The sequence below is a fragment of the Scyliorhinus torazame genome, chromosome 13, assembly GCF_047496885.1.
Source record: "Scyliorhinus torazame isolate Kashiwa2021f chromosome 13, sScyTor2.1, whole genome shotgun sequence".
Taxonomy (NCBI): Eukaryota; Metazoa; Chordata; class Chondrichthyes; order Carcharhiniformes; family Scyliorhinidae; genus Scyliorhinus; species Scyliorhinus torazame.
In genome coordinates, this window is record NC_092719.1 from 204,871,166 (window position 1) to 204,887,784 (window position 16,619).

A 16,619-nucleotide genomic window follows, 5' to 3' on the forward strand; every position below is an offset into this window, starting at 1 on the left:
GTGGGTAATGGAGGGGGAGGGGAATTCCCACAATGGGAGGAGTCGAAGGAGAGGCGGGAGCGGCCGGGGTCAGCAGGAGTCAGCTGACTTGCGGGAGTGCAATGGGGGTAGCAAAACTGCTAGGATGGGTCCTAGCTGGAGGGGAGGTGGGGGGGGGGGGGGGGGGGGAACTGGGTTGCCGTTGGCATGGTCAAGGGGATCTGAGGGGGTTGGGATGGGGTTCTACCGCCGTGGGGAACGGGCCGGGCGTGGGGTGCGGGCGCGTGGCTGGCCGAGGAGGGGTTATGGCTAGTCGGCGGGGGAGGGGGGCGGGTAGCCCCCTGATCCGGCTGATGAACTGGAATGTAAGGGGACTGAACGGGCCGGTTAAGCGGGCTCGGGTGTTCGCACACTTGAAGGGGCTGAAGGCGGATGTGGTCATGCTCCAGGAGACACACCTGAAGGTGGCAGACCAGGTAAGATTGAGGAAGGAGTGGGTAGGTCAGGTGTTTCATTCGGGGCTGGATGCCAAAAATCGGGGGGTGGCAATCTTGGTGGGAAAAAAGGTGTCGTTCGAGGTGTCGAGCATTGTGACAGACAATGGCGGCAGGTACGTAATGGTAAGTGGTAAGCTGCAAGGGGAGAGGGTGGTGCTGGTCAACGTGTACGCCCCGAACTGGGACGATGCAGGTTTTATGCGGCGCATGTTGGGTCGGATCCCGTACTTGGAAGTGGGGGGCCTGATAATGTGGGGGGGACTTTAACATGGTGTTGGATCCGGCACTGGATCGCTCCAGGTCTAGGACGGGTAGGAAGCCGACGGCGGCTAGAGTGCTGAGGGGGTTTATGGACCAGATGGGAGGGGTGGACCCTTAGAGATTTGCAAGGCCGGGGGCTAGGGAATTTTCATTCTTCTCGCACGTTCATAAGGCCCATTCCCGGATCGACTTTTTTGTTATGAGCAGGGCGCTGATAGCGAGAGTAGAGGATACCGAGTACGCGGCGATAGCCATTTCAGAGCACGCCCCGCATTGCGTAGACCTAGAGCTGGGGCAGGAGAGGGACCAGCGCCCGTTGTGGTGCTTGGAGGTGGGGCTGTTGGCGGACGAGGAGGTGGGGGAGCGTGTCCGAGGAAGCATAGAGAGATACCTGGAGGCCAACGATAACGGGGAGGTCCGAGTGGGGATGGTATGGGAGGCGCTGAAGGTGGTGGTTAGGGGAGAGCTGATCTCCATTAGGGCCCACAAGGAGAGGAGAGAGCAGAGGGAGAGGGAGAGGCTGGTGGGGGAGATGGTGAGGGTAGACAGGAGGTACGCAGAGGTGCCGGAGGAGGGACTGTTGAGGGAGAGGCGTATCCTCCAGGCCGAATTCGACCTGTTGACCACCAGGAAGGCGGAGGTGCAGTGGAGGAAGGCCCAGGGGGCGGTTTATGAATATGGGGAAAAGGCAAGCCGGATGCTGGCGCATCAGCTTCGGAAGCGGGACGCAGCTTGGGAGATCGGGGGAGTTAAGGATAGGGGAGGGAGTGTGGCATGGAGTGGGGTTGGCATCAATGGGGTCTTCAGGGACTTTTAGGAGGAACAGTATCGGTCCGAGCCCCCACAGGAGGAGGGAGGGATGGGGCGCTTTCTGGACCAATTGAGGTTTCCGAAGGTGGAGGAGGGACTGGTGGCGGGATTGGGGGCCCCGATTGGGCTGGAGGAGCTGATCAAAGGGATAGGGAGCATGCAGGCGGGGCAGGCACCAGGGCCGGACGGTTTCCCGGTCGAATTCTACAAAAAATATGTGGACCTGTTGGGCCCGTTGCTGGTTAGGACCTTCAATGAGGCAAGTGAGGGGGGGGCCTTGCCCCCGACGATGTCCCGGGCATTGATCTCCTTGATCCTGAAGCGGGACAAGGATCCCCTGCAGTGTGAGTCTTACAGGCCAATTACGTTGTTAAATGTAGATGCTAAGGTGCTGGCGAAGGTCTTAGCCACAAGAATTGAGGATTGGGTGCCGCAATTTGACAACGAAGACCAGACGGGGTTCGTGAAGGGGAGGCAGTTGAACGCGAATGTTCGGAGGCTCCTGAACATTATTATGATGCCAGCGAGGGAGGGGGAGGCGGTGATAGTGGTGGCGATGGACGCTAAGAAGGTCTTCGTTAGGGTACAGTGGGGCTACTTGTGGGAGGTACTGAAGAGGTTCGGGTTTGGGGAGGGGTTCGTCAGGTGGGTTAGGCTGTTGTACGAGGTCCCGATGGCAAGTGTGGCCACGAACAAGAAGAGGTCTGAGTACTTTTGGTTGCACCGAGGGACGAGGCAGGGGTGTCCCCTGTCCCCCCTGCTCTTCGCACTGGCGATTGAACCCCTGGCTTTGGCACTGAGGGAGTCGAGGAACTGGAGGGGGTTGGTGCGGGGTGGGGAGGAGCATAGGGTGTCGCGCTATGCGGACAACTTGCTGTTATATGTGGCGGACCCGGTGGGGGGAATGCCGGAGGTAATGAGGATCCTCAGGGAGTTCGGGGATTTCTCTGGGTACAAGCTCAACATGGGGAAGAGCGAGTTGTTTGTGGTTCACCCAGGGGACCAGGAGAGGGGGATTGGCGAGCTCCCACTAAAAAGGGCGGAGAGGAGCTTCAGGTATTTGGGGGTCCAGGTGGCCAGGAGCTGGGGGGCCCTGCATAGACTTAATTTCATGAGGCTAGTGGAGCAAATGGAGGAGGAGTTTAAGAGGTGGGACGCGTTGCCGCTGTCCCTGGCGGGTAGGGTGCAGTCAGTCAAGATGACGGTGCTCCCAAGGTTTTTGTTCCTCTTCCAGTGCCTCCCCATTCTTATCCCGAAGGCCTTCTTTAGGCGGGTCAACAGGAGCATAACGGGGTTTGTGTGGGCGCGAGGGACTCCGAGGGTGAGAAGGGTGTTCCTGGAGCGGAGTAGGGATGGGGGGGGGCTGGCGCTGCCCAACCTCTGTGGGTACTACTGGGCCGCCAATGCGGCGATAGTGCGCAAGTGGGTGATGGAGTGGGAGGGGGCTGCATGGAAGAGGCTGGAGACGGCGTCTTGTGAGGGTACGAGTCTGGAGGCGCTGGCAACGGCACCGCTGCCGCTCCCTCCAATGAGGCATACCACGAGCCCGGTGGTGGCGGCTACCCTCAAAATCTGGGGGCAGTGGAGGCGGCACAGGGGGGAGGTGGGGGCCTCGGTGTGGACCCCGATACGGGGGAACCACAGGTTTGTCCCAGGGACAATAGATGGAGGGTTTTCGGGGTGGCACAGGGCAGGGATAAGAAGGTTGGGGGACCTGTTTGTGGATGGTAAGTTTGCGAGCCTTGGTGAGCTGGAGGAGAAGTACAGGCTCCCCCCGGGGAACACTTTTAGGTATCTACAGGTAAGGGGTTTGCCAGGCGGCAAGTGGTGGAATTCCCGCTGCTGCTGCCACGCACGGTACAGGACAGGGTGCTCTCGGGGGGGGTGGGTTGGAGAGGGGAAGATCTTGGCAACATACCAGGTGATGCAGGAGGAGGCGGCCTCGGTGGAGGAGCTGAAAGATAAGTGGGAGGAGGAATTGGGGGAGGAGATCGAGGAGGGGACGTGGGCAGATGCCCTTGGGAGGGTGAACTCTTCCTCTTTGTACGCGAGGCTCAGCCTCATACAGTTTAAGGTGCTGCACAGGGCACACATGACCGGGACAAGGATGAGCCGGTTTTTTGGGGGTGAGGACAGGTGTGTTAGGTGCTCAGGGAGCCCAGCAAATCACACCCATATGTTCTGGGCATGCCCAGCGCTGGAGGAATTTTGGAAGGGCGTAGCGAGGACGGTGTAGAGGGTGGTAGGATCCAGGGTCAAACAGGGCTGAGGGCTCGCAATATTTGGGGTTGCAGGGGAGCCGGGAGTGCAGGAGGTGAAAGAGGCCGGTATTCTGGCCTTTGCGTCCCTGGTAGCCTGGCGAAGGATTTTTCTTCAGTGGAAGGATGTGAGGCCCCCAAGCGTGGAATCCTGGATCAACGATATGGCGGGGTTTATTAAATTGGAGAGGGTGAAATTTGCCGTAAGGGGATCGGTGCAAGGGTTTTTCAGGCGGTGGCAACCGTTCTTGGGCTTCCTGGCAGAACGGTAGACAATGGTCAGCAGCAACGAGGGGGGGGGGTTCTATTTTATTTTTGTTTGTCTATACAGGGGGATCTGAGGGGGTGTATATATTTGCAATGTTTGCTCGGTGTTAATTTGGGGTGTTAATTTATTATTTATGTATAGGGGGGAGGGGGTACGGGGTTGTTTTGTTTGGTTTTGTACTTAATTCTACTTAATTTTACATTTTGTTGTTGATATTTTGTGAAAACTTTAATAAAAATTATTTTCAAAAAACAAAAAGGAGTTCCATTGCTTTTGTGTAATTCGTGGCGTCAACGGGAACAGGCTGGAGCACAGTCTGGAGTACAGGACATTTATCTTCTGAGCCTCCGTTGGCTCGGGGTCCGCAGCCTTGATGTTGGCCTCAAAACATGCTAGCCAGTGAGTAAAGTCTTTTCTGGCATTGGGCGAGTGCGGATCCAGCTGCAGGCGATCGGGCTTAATTCTGATATCCATTCTGTGGAAAATCTGACTGTAATAAATTGATGCACGATCAATTGCACAAAGACGAAAGTTGGGTACAACTGTGGCTTTATTACAGTCAGATGCGTGGCCTCCTGCTGCAGCTGGCGAAATGGCAGGGCACTGGAGGTCATGCATATTTATATAGTTCTCCCTGGGCGGAGCCAGCCGGCAGGAGCTACCGGCGAACCTGTAGTGCAGGTCCTACCTTACATCTCCTATTACAGTGGTTCACCACAACTTGTGTAATAACTTTGGCTCACCAGCTGGGTATGAAACAACTGACGTTTATTTACAACATACTATCGCACAGAGTCTCACAGGTTCATGGCTGCCTGTCAGCATCCGGAATCGATGAGGCAAAAAGCCCGCGCTTGCTCGGGTGAACCCCCATCCTGGTCCTCTGATTGGTATTTCGGCCGATCACCCCCTTAAAGGGGCCAGGCACCACATCCCTCCCTTTCTAAGTCCTTTTGTGCAATGATAACAGTTAAACTATACAGCTCCCAACCAGTTTAACATTTAACCCATTCGACCAGTCCATCATAGATTTAGTCTCTCTGGTGTTTTCCAATTTCTGACAGAGTGGTGTTACTCCATCGACTTTGGTGCTTCTGCTGCGGTATTTACTGCAGGAACTGCTGCACCTGGTATCTCCTCCGGTATTGGTAACTCCGCGTCACCCATTTCTGTGGTGAGGGCAGGCTCTCCTGTCACACTGGGTACTTGACCACTCGGACAACCAACAATGTTTCCTGTTGGCAATATGGTTTGGGGCAGTTGTACTGGCAGTTGGGACACCTCCCATCTATGCAAGTGGTCCACATGTTTCCTGATAATTCCATCTTGTACATTCACTTCATAGACCGCCGTCCGTCTTGGCTACAACAGCTCTTGGTTCGCTTCCGAAGTTTCTGGCAAACACCGGGTTCACCAGTGGCTAATTACCTTGCAGCTTTGCCTGGATCGTGATTTTTCTTTCGATTGATCTGACTGGCCTCTACCCTCCCTGGCAAATTTGGAAACACCGGGCTTAGTCTTGTCCTAAGACGCCGGCCCATCAATAACTCTGCTGGCAGCCCTCCTGTGGTTGAGTGCGGCGTTGTCTGGTATCTTAGAAGAAATCGAGACATTCTGGAATCGCACCTGACTGCTTTTTAAGACCGGCCCAGAAGGTTAGAACTGCACGTTCAGCCAGTCCATTGGATGCCGGGTGGTGTGGCGCAGGCCGGATATGCCTTCTGCCATTCGTGAAGGAAAATCTGAAATTCAGCACGCGTGAGGCTGTTCCATTATCCAACACGATTGCTTCAGATATCCCACAGGATGCAGAACACTGACACCATTTCTCAGCTCTGGCATGCGATGTCGTAGACCTTTCATTTCAAACACTTCCATCCACTTCAAATGGGCATCCAACAGGAGCAAAAACATTGTGCCCAAAAATGGCCCCACATAATCAACGTGGACACGCACCCATGGCTGACCAGGCCATTCCCAAGGGTGCAAAGGGACTGTAGCAGGAAACTTATGCAACTGGCCCTGGGCGCAGTGCTTCACTAACCTCTCAAATTCGGCATCTGTGCCAGGCCACTGCGGTACATAACTCCTGCCAAGCGTCTTCATTTTTGACACACCTGGATGGGCACAATATAATTCAGCCACATGGCCGTGCTTCGAATAGTTCTTCCTCTGTCTGCTTGGCTGTCTCCCATACACACTGTGGAAAAGGGGGTTTGTGCTGAGCCTACCCATTGGATTTAATTCAGAGGTGGTTATCTACCATTGTGTGGGAGTGTGTTGCGCGATTGGAGAGGCGGGAGTTCTTTGTCGCAAAGTTGAGTCCGGCCAACAGCTATTTAAACCATGAACCAGTTCAGCTGCAGAATCTGTGTATATGCGGTGACCCAAGCAGTCCAAAGGTGTGAAGGTTAGGTGGATTATCCATGATCAATTGCCCCATAGTTTCCAAAGATGTGCAGGTTAGGTGCGGTTACGGGGTTAGGGTGGGCAATTGGACCTGCACTTTCAGAGGATCAGTGCAGGCTTGTTGGACCGAATGGCCTCCTTCTGCACTGTAGGAATTCCAAAGATTCTATGGATTCTATGATCGCAAAAAGATTGTGGATGAGAAAGGTAATTCAGCCCCCAGTCCTTTATCCATCCTCACAGAGTTGAGTCCAGTAGTTTCAGAAACTATTCCAGGGACACACACCACACGGTTGAGGGGGGAGAGCTGACTGGTGGTGATTTAACCTGAGGATCACCGCACCTCAGCAAGTGGCAAGGTTGAGAAGGCAGGGCCTTCATGAATAACCTCAGCCAGTACGGGAATTGAACCTGCGCTGTTGGCCTCTCTCTGGATCACAATCCAGTGGTCCAGCCAACTGAGCTAAACCGGCCTCTGGAATCTGCTGTGTGCTTCCTATATTATGGCAAACCGCCTTTCTCAAAATGCCACCATTGACGAGGAGATTCAACACTGGAGGAAACAACTGCACCAGCTCAACTTTCTTCGGCAAACGACGGCAGTGAGTGTTTGACAACAAAGGCCTCCTCATGTCAACAAAACGTATAACAGAGCATTTGTGGTTAGCTCATTGTGGTAATGCAGTGAGACATTGGCTGTGTATCAGCGACTGGTAAGAGCGCTGGAGAAATTCCATCAGCCGTGTCACCGTCGCAACCTCAGCATTCAATGGCAGGTCCACTGGACAAACACTGGTGTCTTTGAAATCAGCTCCACAAGTATTTCGGCAAAACTACTGCAAAAATCAACATCGGCAGACTGAACTCTTATGTCCGAATGTCTGAACAATATTCTTCCCCACCAGGTCCTGTTTGCTCAACTCTCAAATGGCAAACGTTCCAGGGGAGGACAAAGAAAACATTTCAAAGACCCTCTCTGAAACACGGCAGCACTGATGACTGGGCGGAGATTGCCACCAGCAATATAGCAACAACTTGTCTCTCAAGCTGCATCATCCTTTGAGCCTAAACACCTTTGTGATGAGGCAAAGCAATGATACAGAAGGCAAGAAAAAGGAAGCAAATCCTGCCCTCCTGATGTCATTACATCCTGGGACATCCTGCCACACGTACCCAAGGATCTGTGGGTCGAGAGGCGGCTTGTTCAGTCACATGAAGACCCACGGCAGAAACCCACGATCCTGAGAACACTTCATCCTCGAATCAAAGGACAACCGACGATGGTAACTTCTCAGCCGCATCCTCTTAAAGGCCGAAAAGCCCAATTTTCAATGCACAGAAACGGAACAGGGAATGATTTAATCTAAAGCTTTTTGATGTGCCTTTGTCAATCTCGCTCTTTCACTTGCTCTCCATCCTTCACCCACTTTTTAACATCTGAACATGAGAATAGCATGTTAAAAATGCAAGCTGCAAAGATTTATATCCAACTCCTGTAATCCTTCAGTTGAGTTATTCTGTGCTCTTTGAAATATTTTCAATGTACATTGCCGTTCTTTACTGACAATGAGCTATCAAAACTTGAATTTTCATTTAACTCTTGAAATACAAAGACTTATGCTGAGACATTTGATGTTCGCCAACTCTCCGACCTTTTGGTTTTCCATTGACATTCTTCTGCAGTTGCCCGTTTAAAATTCTCATCTTTCGGTTCAAACTCCTCCCTGGCTTTATCCCTCCCAATCTCTGTGACTCTCTCTGGCTGTGATGCTCTAAGACAGGCCCTTTGAGCATCGCTGTCTTCCTGTGTGTCCACCATGGCTCAGGTGGTAACACTCCCGCCACAGGGTCACATGGTTCCAGGTTCAACTCCAGAACATGAGGTCAAAGAGAGAGGGCGACAGCCCTGCACTGTCGAAGATGGCATCTTTTGAAAGAGGCGTTAAATCAAGGACCCATCTGCCTGCTCAGATGGAGGTAATAAAATCCATGGCATTCTTTTCAAGGAGAGGGGGTGATGTTCTCCTCAATATCTTGGCCAATATTTATCCCAATTAACATCGCACAAAAATAACCCAGATTATTGCTGTTGGTGGGAGTTTGCTGTGTGCAAATTGGAAGCTGTTTTGCTGCATTACAATAATTGTTAATAATTTGTTAATTTTGTTGTTAAGATACACAGGTGAAGGGCATTGTTTTATTAAGTACATTGAGCATACCTAAATAGGAGATAGCTGGGACACTGGGGGCGTAATTCTCCCATCGGGAGTCTAAGTGCCGGCGCCGGAGTGAAAACCGGAGTGTTTCACTCCAGCGTCGGACCCCGCTCCTAGCCCCCTATTCTCCCGCCGCCGGAGAGCTAGGAGCGGCGTCGCGTCATTTACATCCTTGGCGCCTCGTAAATGATGCGGCTGGCGCCGCGTAAATGACGTCACCCGCGCATGCGCGGTTGCCATCCTCCCCGAGGCCGCCCCACAAGAAGATGTCGGATGGATCTTGCGGGGCAACGGAGGAAAGGAGGTCCTCCTTCAGAGTGGCCAGCCCGCCAATTGGTGGGCACCGATTGCGGGCCAGACCCCATTCGAGGCCCCCCCCCCCCCCCGGTGCAGGAACCCCCCTCCTCCCCCCACAGGCCGCCTCCCCAGCGTTCCCGGGCTGTTCCCGCCGGCAGCGGCCAGGTGTGGACGGCGCCGGCGGGAACCCGTCGTATTGGGCAGGCCGCTCGGTCCATCCTGGGCCGGAGAATCGCCGCTCGCCCGTTGCAAACGTCAAGCGGTGGTTCTCCCAGCGGCCAGCCGTGATTCACGCCGCGCCGGTTTGGGGGGGGGGTGGGAGAATCGCGTGCGGGCGTCGGGGCGGCGTGGCGGGACACGTGCGGCACCCCGGCGATTCTCCCACCCGGTGTGTGGGGGGAGAATTCCTCCCTGGGTGTTTGGGAGGAGAGCTATGAGACGGGAAAAAATCCAGAAACTCTTTCATAAAGGAAAAGCTGTGACTTAATTTTGACTACATTAACCGCTTGGACTCGATTAACAACAGTTTCTAGATTCCATTGGCTTTAAAGCGTTGTGACAAGCCAGTTATTGTAAGAAGTGGTGGGTAAATGCAAGTCTTCCTTTTTCCTTCAATGCATAATTGCCAACTTTATTCCGTTGTCCAGGCTCTAAACTGTGGAATTCCTTCTCTAAACTCTGCCTCCTTCTCTGCCTCCCCAACTCCTCGATCTAATTTTGGGTCAACTCTCCAAATGTCTCCTTTTGTGCTCACTTTCCAATTTTGGTGGCTTTGCTCCTGTGAGATGCTTTAGTTTAGTTGACTATGTTAACGGTGCACATTGTTACTGATAGTAAGTGAAAGAGAGAGGCTCAAGTGAAGGAGAGGGAAAAAATGAGGTTATGAAAGGAATGGACTAAAGCAACAGGAGAGACAAAGAGCAGCAGACTAAAGGGAAGTGCAGTAAAAGACCTTCGCAAGAAATGCCAAATAGTTTGGGAGTTCGGCTCGGCATTTGGCTATGTTTCAAAGTGACTAAAAATCAATTTAATCAATCCCCTCGTTAGCTGTATTATAGGTCTAGCTCATTGTCCCAAAAGGTAAGGCTCCTCCTGCTGCATAGAGGTACAGGGCCCTTTGAATGGGAGCCCTTAGCTAAATGGCTGCGACGAGAAGATCAAAATCGAAATGTTGAAGCTGGTGCCTTCAGCAGCCAAGGGCATAAGCTCTGGAATTCCCTCCCTCAGTCTTTCTTTCTCTATCCCTCCCCTCCTTTAAGTCACTCTTCGAAACCAACTCTTTAAGCCAAGCTGCTGGTCCTCTGCAGCAATACCTCCTTAGATGACTCTGTGTCAAACCTTGTTTGATAGTGCTCCTGTGATGTGCCCAGGAAGGTTTTAGAAACAGACAGAGAAAGTAGAATCAGGAGGAGACCATTCGGCCCTTCGAGCCTGCTGCGCCATTCATTATGGTCATGGCTGATCATCAAATTCAATATCCTGAATCGCCTTCCCCATGATCCCTTTAGCCCAAGACCTATAATCTAATTCTCTCTGGAAATCACACAACGTTTGACCTTAACTACTTTCTGTGGTAGTGAATTCCACAAATTCTCCTCGCCTCAGTCCTAAAAGGTTTACCCCTTATCCTCAAACTATGACCCCCAGTTCTGGACTCCCCCACCATCGGGAACATTCTTTCTGAATCTACCCTGTCTGATCCTGTTAGAATTTTGTACGTTTTTATGAGATCCCCTCTCACTCTTCTAAACTCCAATGAATATAATCCTAACTGACATAGTCTCTCCTCATACGACAGTCCCGCCATCCCAGGAATCGGCCTGGTAAACCTTCGCTGCACTCCCTCCATAGCAAGAACATCCTTCCTCAGATAAGGACACCAAAACTCCAGGTGTGGCCTCACTATACTCAAATCCTCTCACTATGAAGGTCATAGTTTTTTTAAATTTAGAGTTTCCAATTCTTTTTTTTCCAATTAAGGGGCAATTTAGCATAGCTAATTCACCTGCCCTGCACATCTTTTTGGGTTGTGAGGGTGAGACCCACACAGACACAGGGAGAATGTGCAAACTCCACACGAACAGTCACCTGGGGCCAGGATTGAACCTGGCCAGTATACTTTGATACTCTATTTTTGTCAATACCTTGGCCCACCTTTGCTGAATTTTAAACAGTTCCCAATCCTCTGGTCTATTGCTTTTTCTTGCCAATTTGTATGCTTCTTTTTTGAATCTAATACTATCTCTAATTTTCCTTGTAAGCCATGGCTTGGTCATAGTTGTCTTTCCACTCTTGCATCAAATAGGAATAAACAACTTTCGGAGTTCACCTATTCCTTGAATGCCTGCCATTGTCTGTCCACTGTCCTTCCTTTCAGCAATGATTCCCAGTCCACCTTAGCCAGCTCATGCCTCATATCATCATAGTTACCTTTATTGAGATCCAGGACCCTTGTCTCAGAATCACCTACCTCACTATCCACCTTGATAAAGAATGTTACGGATGCCTGGTCAGCTCTCAACAATGACTAAGAGACTGGACCAGATGCCATAACCTATTTAAGTTTTAATGGGGCGCGGAAAGATAGATTTGTTCCAAGAGTGATAATGTAAGGAATAAGGCTTGGTTATTTTATAAATAAACTTTATTAAAACAAAAGAAAAGAAAACAATATTTCAAACTTTTACTTCAGCTCCAACACTAACAGATTACATGCAATTTCTTAACCTTAACACACTGGATCCCATTAAACAACACTGTACATGAAATTGCAGCTCTTGTTCCACTTACACAAGCAGACAAAAGCAATACTTGCATTTGCGAAGCAATTTTCCTTCTGTTAGGGACATTGGTTCAGAACACATTTCCAAAGCCTGCCTCGGTGGCAACTTTTATGACCTCTCTCGTCAATTTCCACAGCCTTCTTCTATAACTGTTCAGAACAGCATTCTTTCTCTCTCCCTCTCTGAGCTCTGCCCAGCTCCTCAAACAAAGGTTATCTTGGGTTTCCAGATTTGGACCTATTATTGTTATTTTGGTTGATTGCCCACTCTTGTTTATGCATTTATATATGGCATTTATATGCAACTAACCTTCCATTGACAGACAAATAGGTGATCAGACTCTGTGATGGGCTGATGGCTGGTCAAACAAGGTTGTCCGAATGACAATGGATCTTGAGTGGATCATCCTGGCTGAACTGGGGCATCCTGTGTATTCCCACTAACGAGGTTAAATCTCAATGTGACATGGTAACTCAGGCTGTCGGTGTCTCCCTCTGACTCTGCTGCTAGCCATCTTTTCCCTCAATCTGTTTAACCCCTAAATTGCCTGCTACATCTTGGAGCCCATTTCTGAACCCAAGTTCCTAATATCTCCCTATCATGAGAGTACTTCTACCATATTATGGTCACTCGTTCCCAAGGGTCCTCTCACAACTAGATTGCCAACTAATCCTTTCTCATTGCCCAATACCTAGCCCAAAATGGCCTCTTCCCTTGTTGGTTTGTCAACTTATTGCTCCATAAAACCATCCCATATACACACTCCACAAATTGCTCCTCTATTGTACTCTGACTAATTTGACTCACCCAATCTATATGCAGATTGAAATCATCCATAATCACAGATGTTCCTTTAAAACATGCATCTCTGATTTCCCCATATTGCCACTGCAGTGTGGTGGTCTGTATACCACCCCCACGAATGTGTTTTGCCTCTTGGTGTTTCTTAACTCGACCCAGACAGATTCCACATCTTTCCTCAATATTGTATCAATATCTTCCTTAATCAACAATGATGTGGAGATGCCGGCGTTGGACTGGGGTGAGCACAGTGAGAAGTCTTACAACACCAGGGTAAAGTCCAACAGGTTTGTTTCAAATCACTAGTTTTCGGAGCACTGCTCCTTCCTCACCTGAGGAAGGAGCTGCGCTTCGAAAGCTAGTGATTCGAAACAAATCTGTTGGACTTTAACCTGGTGTTGGAAGACTTCTTACTGTTAATCAACAATGCAACTCGACCACCCTTTCCTTTCTGTCTGTCCTTCCTAAAAACTGAATAGCCCTCGATGTTTAATTCTCATCCTTGGTCACCGGAAGGGTGCTATATAAATCCAGGTGGTTGTTGTGAATATTAGGGCCACTTCAGAAGGTTTCTTGCTTTCTTTGCAGTTTGCAAATGATGGCATCTGACACATCTGGAATTATTTGCAGTATTCTGCTGCAGAATGTAAAGTTAAAGGAAGGAGTGGGCTTTTTTTTTTAAATGTCGCTTTAAAAAAAAATTGTTACTGTTTCCCTTCATATCCAACTGTTTGCCCTCAACTTGACATTATGGGTGTAGGTAGTAATAACGATAACTCCTCTTTACATTGAACAGAGAGCCTTCTTTCATTGATCACACAATGATGCTACAGCAAGGTCAGGCTTTGGAAATCCTGGAAGGTGTTTACAAGAGCCTGGATACCAATAAGCCCAAGTCCTGGTTCGACTGCGTGGCCTGGGCCAGGAGACATTGGCAGACACAATACACCAACAGCATCCGGCAGCTCCTGCACAATTTCCCTTCGGACCAGGTACGGCGGTGGGGGGGGGCAACGGAGGCCGTCTGGGGCATTGGAATAAATCAGCGTTTCAGCGCTGAGGCTGAACAAGAGTAATTACTCTGGCAGAGAGGTTTAATAGGAAGAGATTTTCATATGGAGCCTTGTCACAGACTGAACAATATCTTTTTTAAGACAGATAACAGACTTGTCTTTTTTTCCCCCTGAGCAGGATAGGGGTTACTGAAAGGTAATGTGTACTGCAGTATGATTCATCATAGTGTATGTGCTTAAAAACTGCTATTTTCTGATTTTCCTTTATGCTGAAGTTTCCACTTGCCCAATGCTGGCCCTTTAACTACTTCAGATATTCATCTTCAACACCTAGAACACAGAACATAGAACACAGAACATAGAACATTACAGCGCAGTACAGGCCCTTCGGCCCTCGATGTTGCGCCGACCTGTGAAACCACTCTAAAGCCCATCTACACTATTCCCTTATCGTCCATATGTCTATCCAATGACCATTTGAATGCCCTAAGTGTTGACGAGTCCACTACTGTTGCAGGCAGGGCATTCCACGCCCTTACTACTCTCTGAGTAAAGAACCTACCTCTGACATCTGTCTTATATCTATCTCTCCTCAATTTAAAGCTATGTCCCCTCGTGCTAGACATCACCATCCGAGGAAAAAGGAAAAAGGCTCTCACTGTCCACCCTATCCAATCCTCTGATCATCTTGTATGCCTCAATTAAGTCACCTCTTAACCTTCTCTCTGACGAAAACGGCCTCAAGTCCCTCAGTCTTTCCTCATAAGATCTTCCCTCCATACCAGGCAACATTCTGGTAAATCTCCTCTGCACCCTTTCCAATGCTTCCACATCCTTCCTATAATGCGGCGACCAGAATTGCACGCAATATCCCAAATGCGGTTTTGTACAGCTGCAACATGACCTCATGGCTCTGAAACTCAATCCCTCTACCAATAAAACCGAACACACCATACGCCTTCTTAACAACTCTCTCAACCTGGGTGGCAACTTTCAGGGATCTATGTACATGGACACCGAGATCTCTCTGCTCATCCACACTGCCAAGAACCTTACCATTAGCCCAGTACTCTGTCTTCCTTTTATTCCTTCCAAAATGAAGCATCTCGCACTTTTCTGCATTAAACTCCATTTGCCACCTCTCAGCCCAGCGCTGCAGCTTATCTATGTCCCTCTGTAACTTGTAACATCCTTCCGCACTGTCCACAACTCCACCGACTTTAGTGTCATCTGAAAATTTACTCACCCATCCTTCTACACCCTCCTCCAGGTCATTTATAAAAATGACAAACAGCAGTGGCCCCAAAACAGATCCTTGTGGTACACCACTAGTAACTGGACTCCAGTCTGAACATTTCCCATCAACCACCACCCTTTGTCTTCTTCCAGTTAGCCAATTTCTGATCCAAACGGCTAAATCACCCTGATCCAAACGGCTAAATCATGCCTCCGTATTTTCTGCAGTAGCCTACCATGGGGAACCTTATCAAACGCATTACTGAAATCCATATACACCACATCAACTGCTTTACCTCATCCACCTGTTTGGTCACCTTCTCAAAGGACTCAATAAGGTTTGTGAGGCATGACCTACCCTTCACAAAACCGTGTTGACTACCGCTAATCAAATTATTCCTTTACAGATGATTATACATCCTATCTCTTATAAACCTTTCCAAGATTTTGCCCACAACAGAAGTAAGGCTCACTGGTCTATAGTTACTGGGGTTGTCTCTACTCCCCTTCTTGAACAAGGGGACAACATTGGCTATCCTCCAATCTTCTGGCACTATTCCTGTAGACACAGATGACTTACAGATCAAAGCCAAAGGCTCAGCAATCTCCTCCCTAGCTTCCCAGAGAATCCTAGGATAAATCCCATCCGGCCCAGGGGACTTATCTATTTTTACACTTTCCAGAATTGCTAACACCTCCTCCTTATGAACCTCAAGCCCTTCAAGTCTAGTAGCCTGAATCTCAGTATTCTCCTCGACAACATTGTCTTTTTCCTGTGTCAATACTGATGAAAAATATTCATTTAGCACCTCTCCTATCTCCTCGGACTCCAAGCACAACTTCCCACTACTGTCCTTGACTGGCCCTACTCTTACCCTAGTCATTCTTTTATTCCTGACATATCTATAGAAAGCTTTAGGGTTATCCTTGATCCTACCTCCCAAAGATTTCTCATGTCCCCTCCTGGCTCTTCTTAGCTCTCTCTTTAGGTCCTTCCTAGCTAACTTGTAACTCTCGAGCGCCCTAACTGAACCTTCATGTCTCATCTTGACATAAGCCTTCTTCTTCCTCTTCACAAGTGTTTTGACTGCTTTAGTAAACCACGGTTCCCTTGCTCGACCACTTCCTCCCTGCCTGACAGGTACATACTTATCAAGGACACGCAGTAGCTGTTTCTTGAACAAGCTCCACATTTCCATTGTGCCCATCCCTGCAGTTTTCTTCTCCATCCGATGTATCCTAAGTCATGCCTCATCGCATCATAATTGACTTTCCCCCAGATATAACTCTTGCCCTGCGGTATATACCTATCCCTTTCCGTCACTAAAGTAAACGTAATCGAATTGTGGTCACTATCACCAAAGTGCTCACCTACCTCCAAATCTAACACCTGTCCTGGTTCATTACCCAGTACCAAATCCAATATGGCCTTGCCTCTTGTTGGCCTATCTACATACTGTGTCAGGAAATCCTCCTGCACACATTGGTTAAAAACGGACCCATCTAAAGTACTCAAACTATAGCGTTTCCAGTCAATATTTGGAAAGTTAAAGTCCCCCATAACAACTACCCTGTTGCTTTCGCTCCTATCCAAAATCATCTTTGCACTCCTTTCCTCTACATCTCTGGAACTTTTCGGAGGCCTATAGAAAACCCCTAACAGGGTGACCTCTCCTTTCCTGTTTCTAACCTCAGCCCATACCACCTCTGCAGACGAGTCCTCATCAAACGTCCTTTCTGCCACCGTAATATTGTCTTTGACTAACAATGCCACCCCTCTCCCTCTTTTAC

The 16,619-nt window shown here is 49.6% G+C and overlaps 1 protein-coding gene across 3 annotated transcripts in view; it reads left to right on the plus strand.

The window, feature by feature from the left end:
- The window catches only part of uba1 (ubiquitin-like modifier activating enzyme 1), a 416,000-nt gene that overhangs the window by 135,799 nt on the left and 263,582 nt on the right, over positions 1-16,619 (plus strand). For all 3 annotated transcript variants that reach the window (XM_072472935.1, XM_072472934.1, XM_072472936.1), the window contains exon 17: positions 13,376-13,571. In XM_072472935.1, coding sequence (XP_072329036.1) covers positions 13,376-13,571 — 196 coding nt within the window. The remainder of the gene's footprint in view (positions 1-13,375; positions 13,572-16,619) is intronic.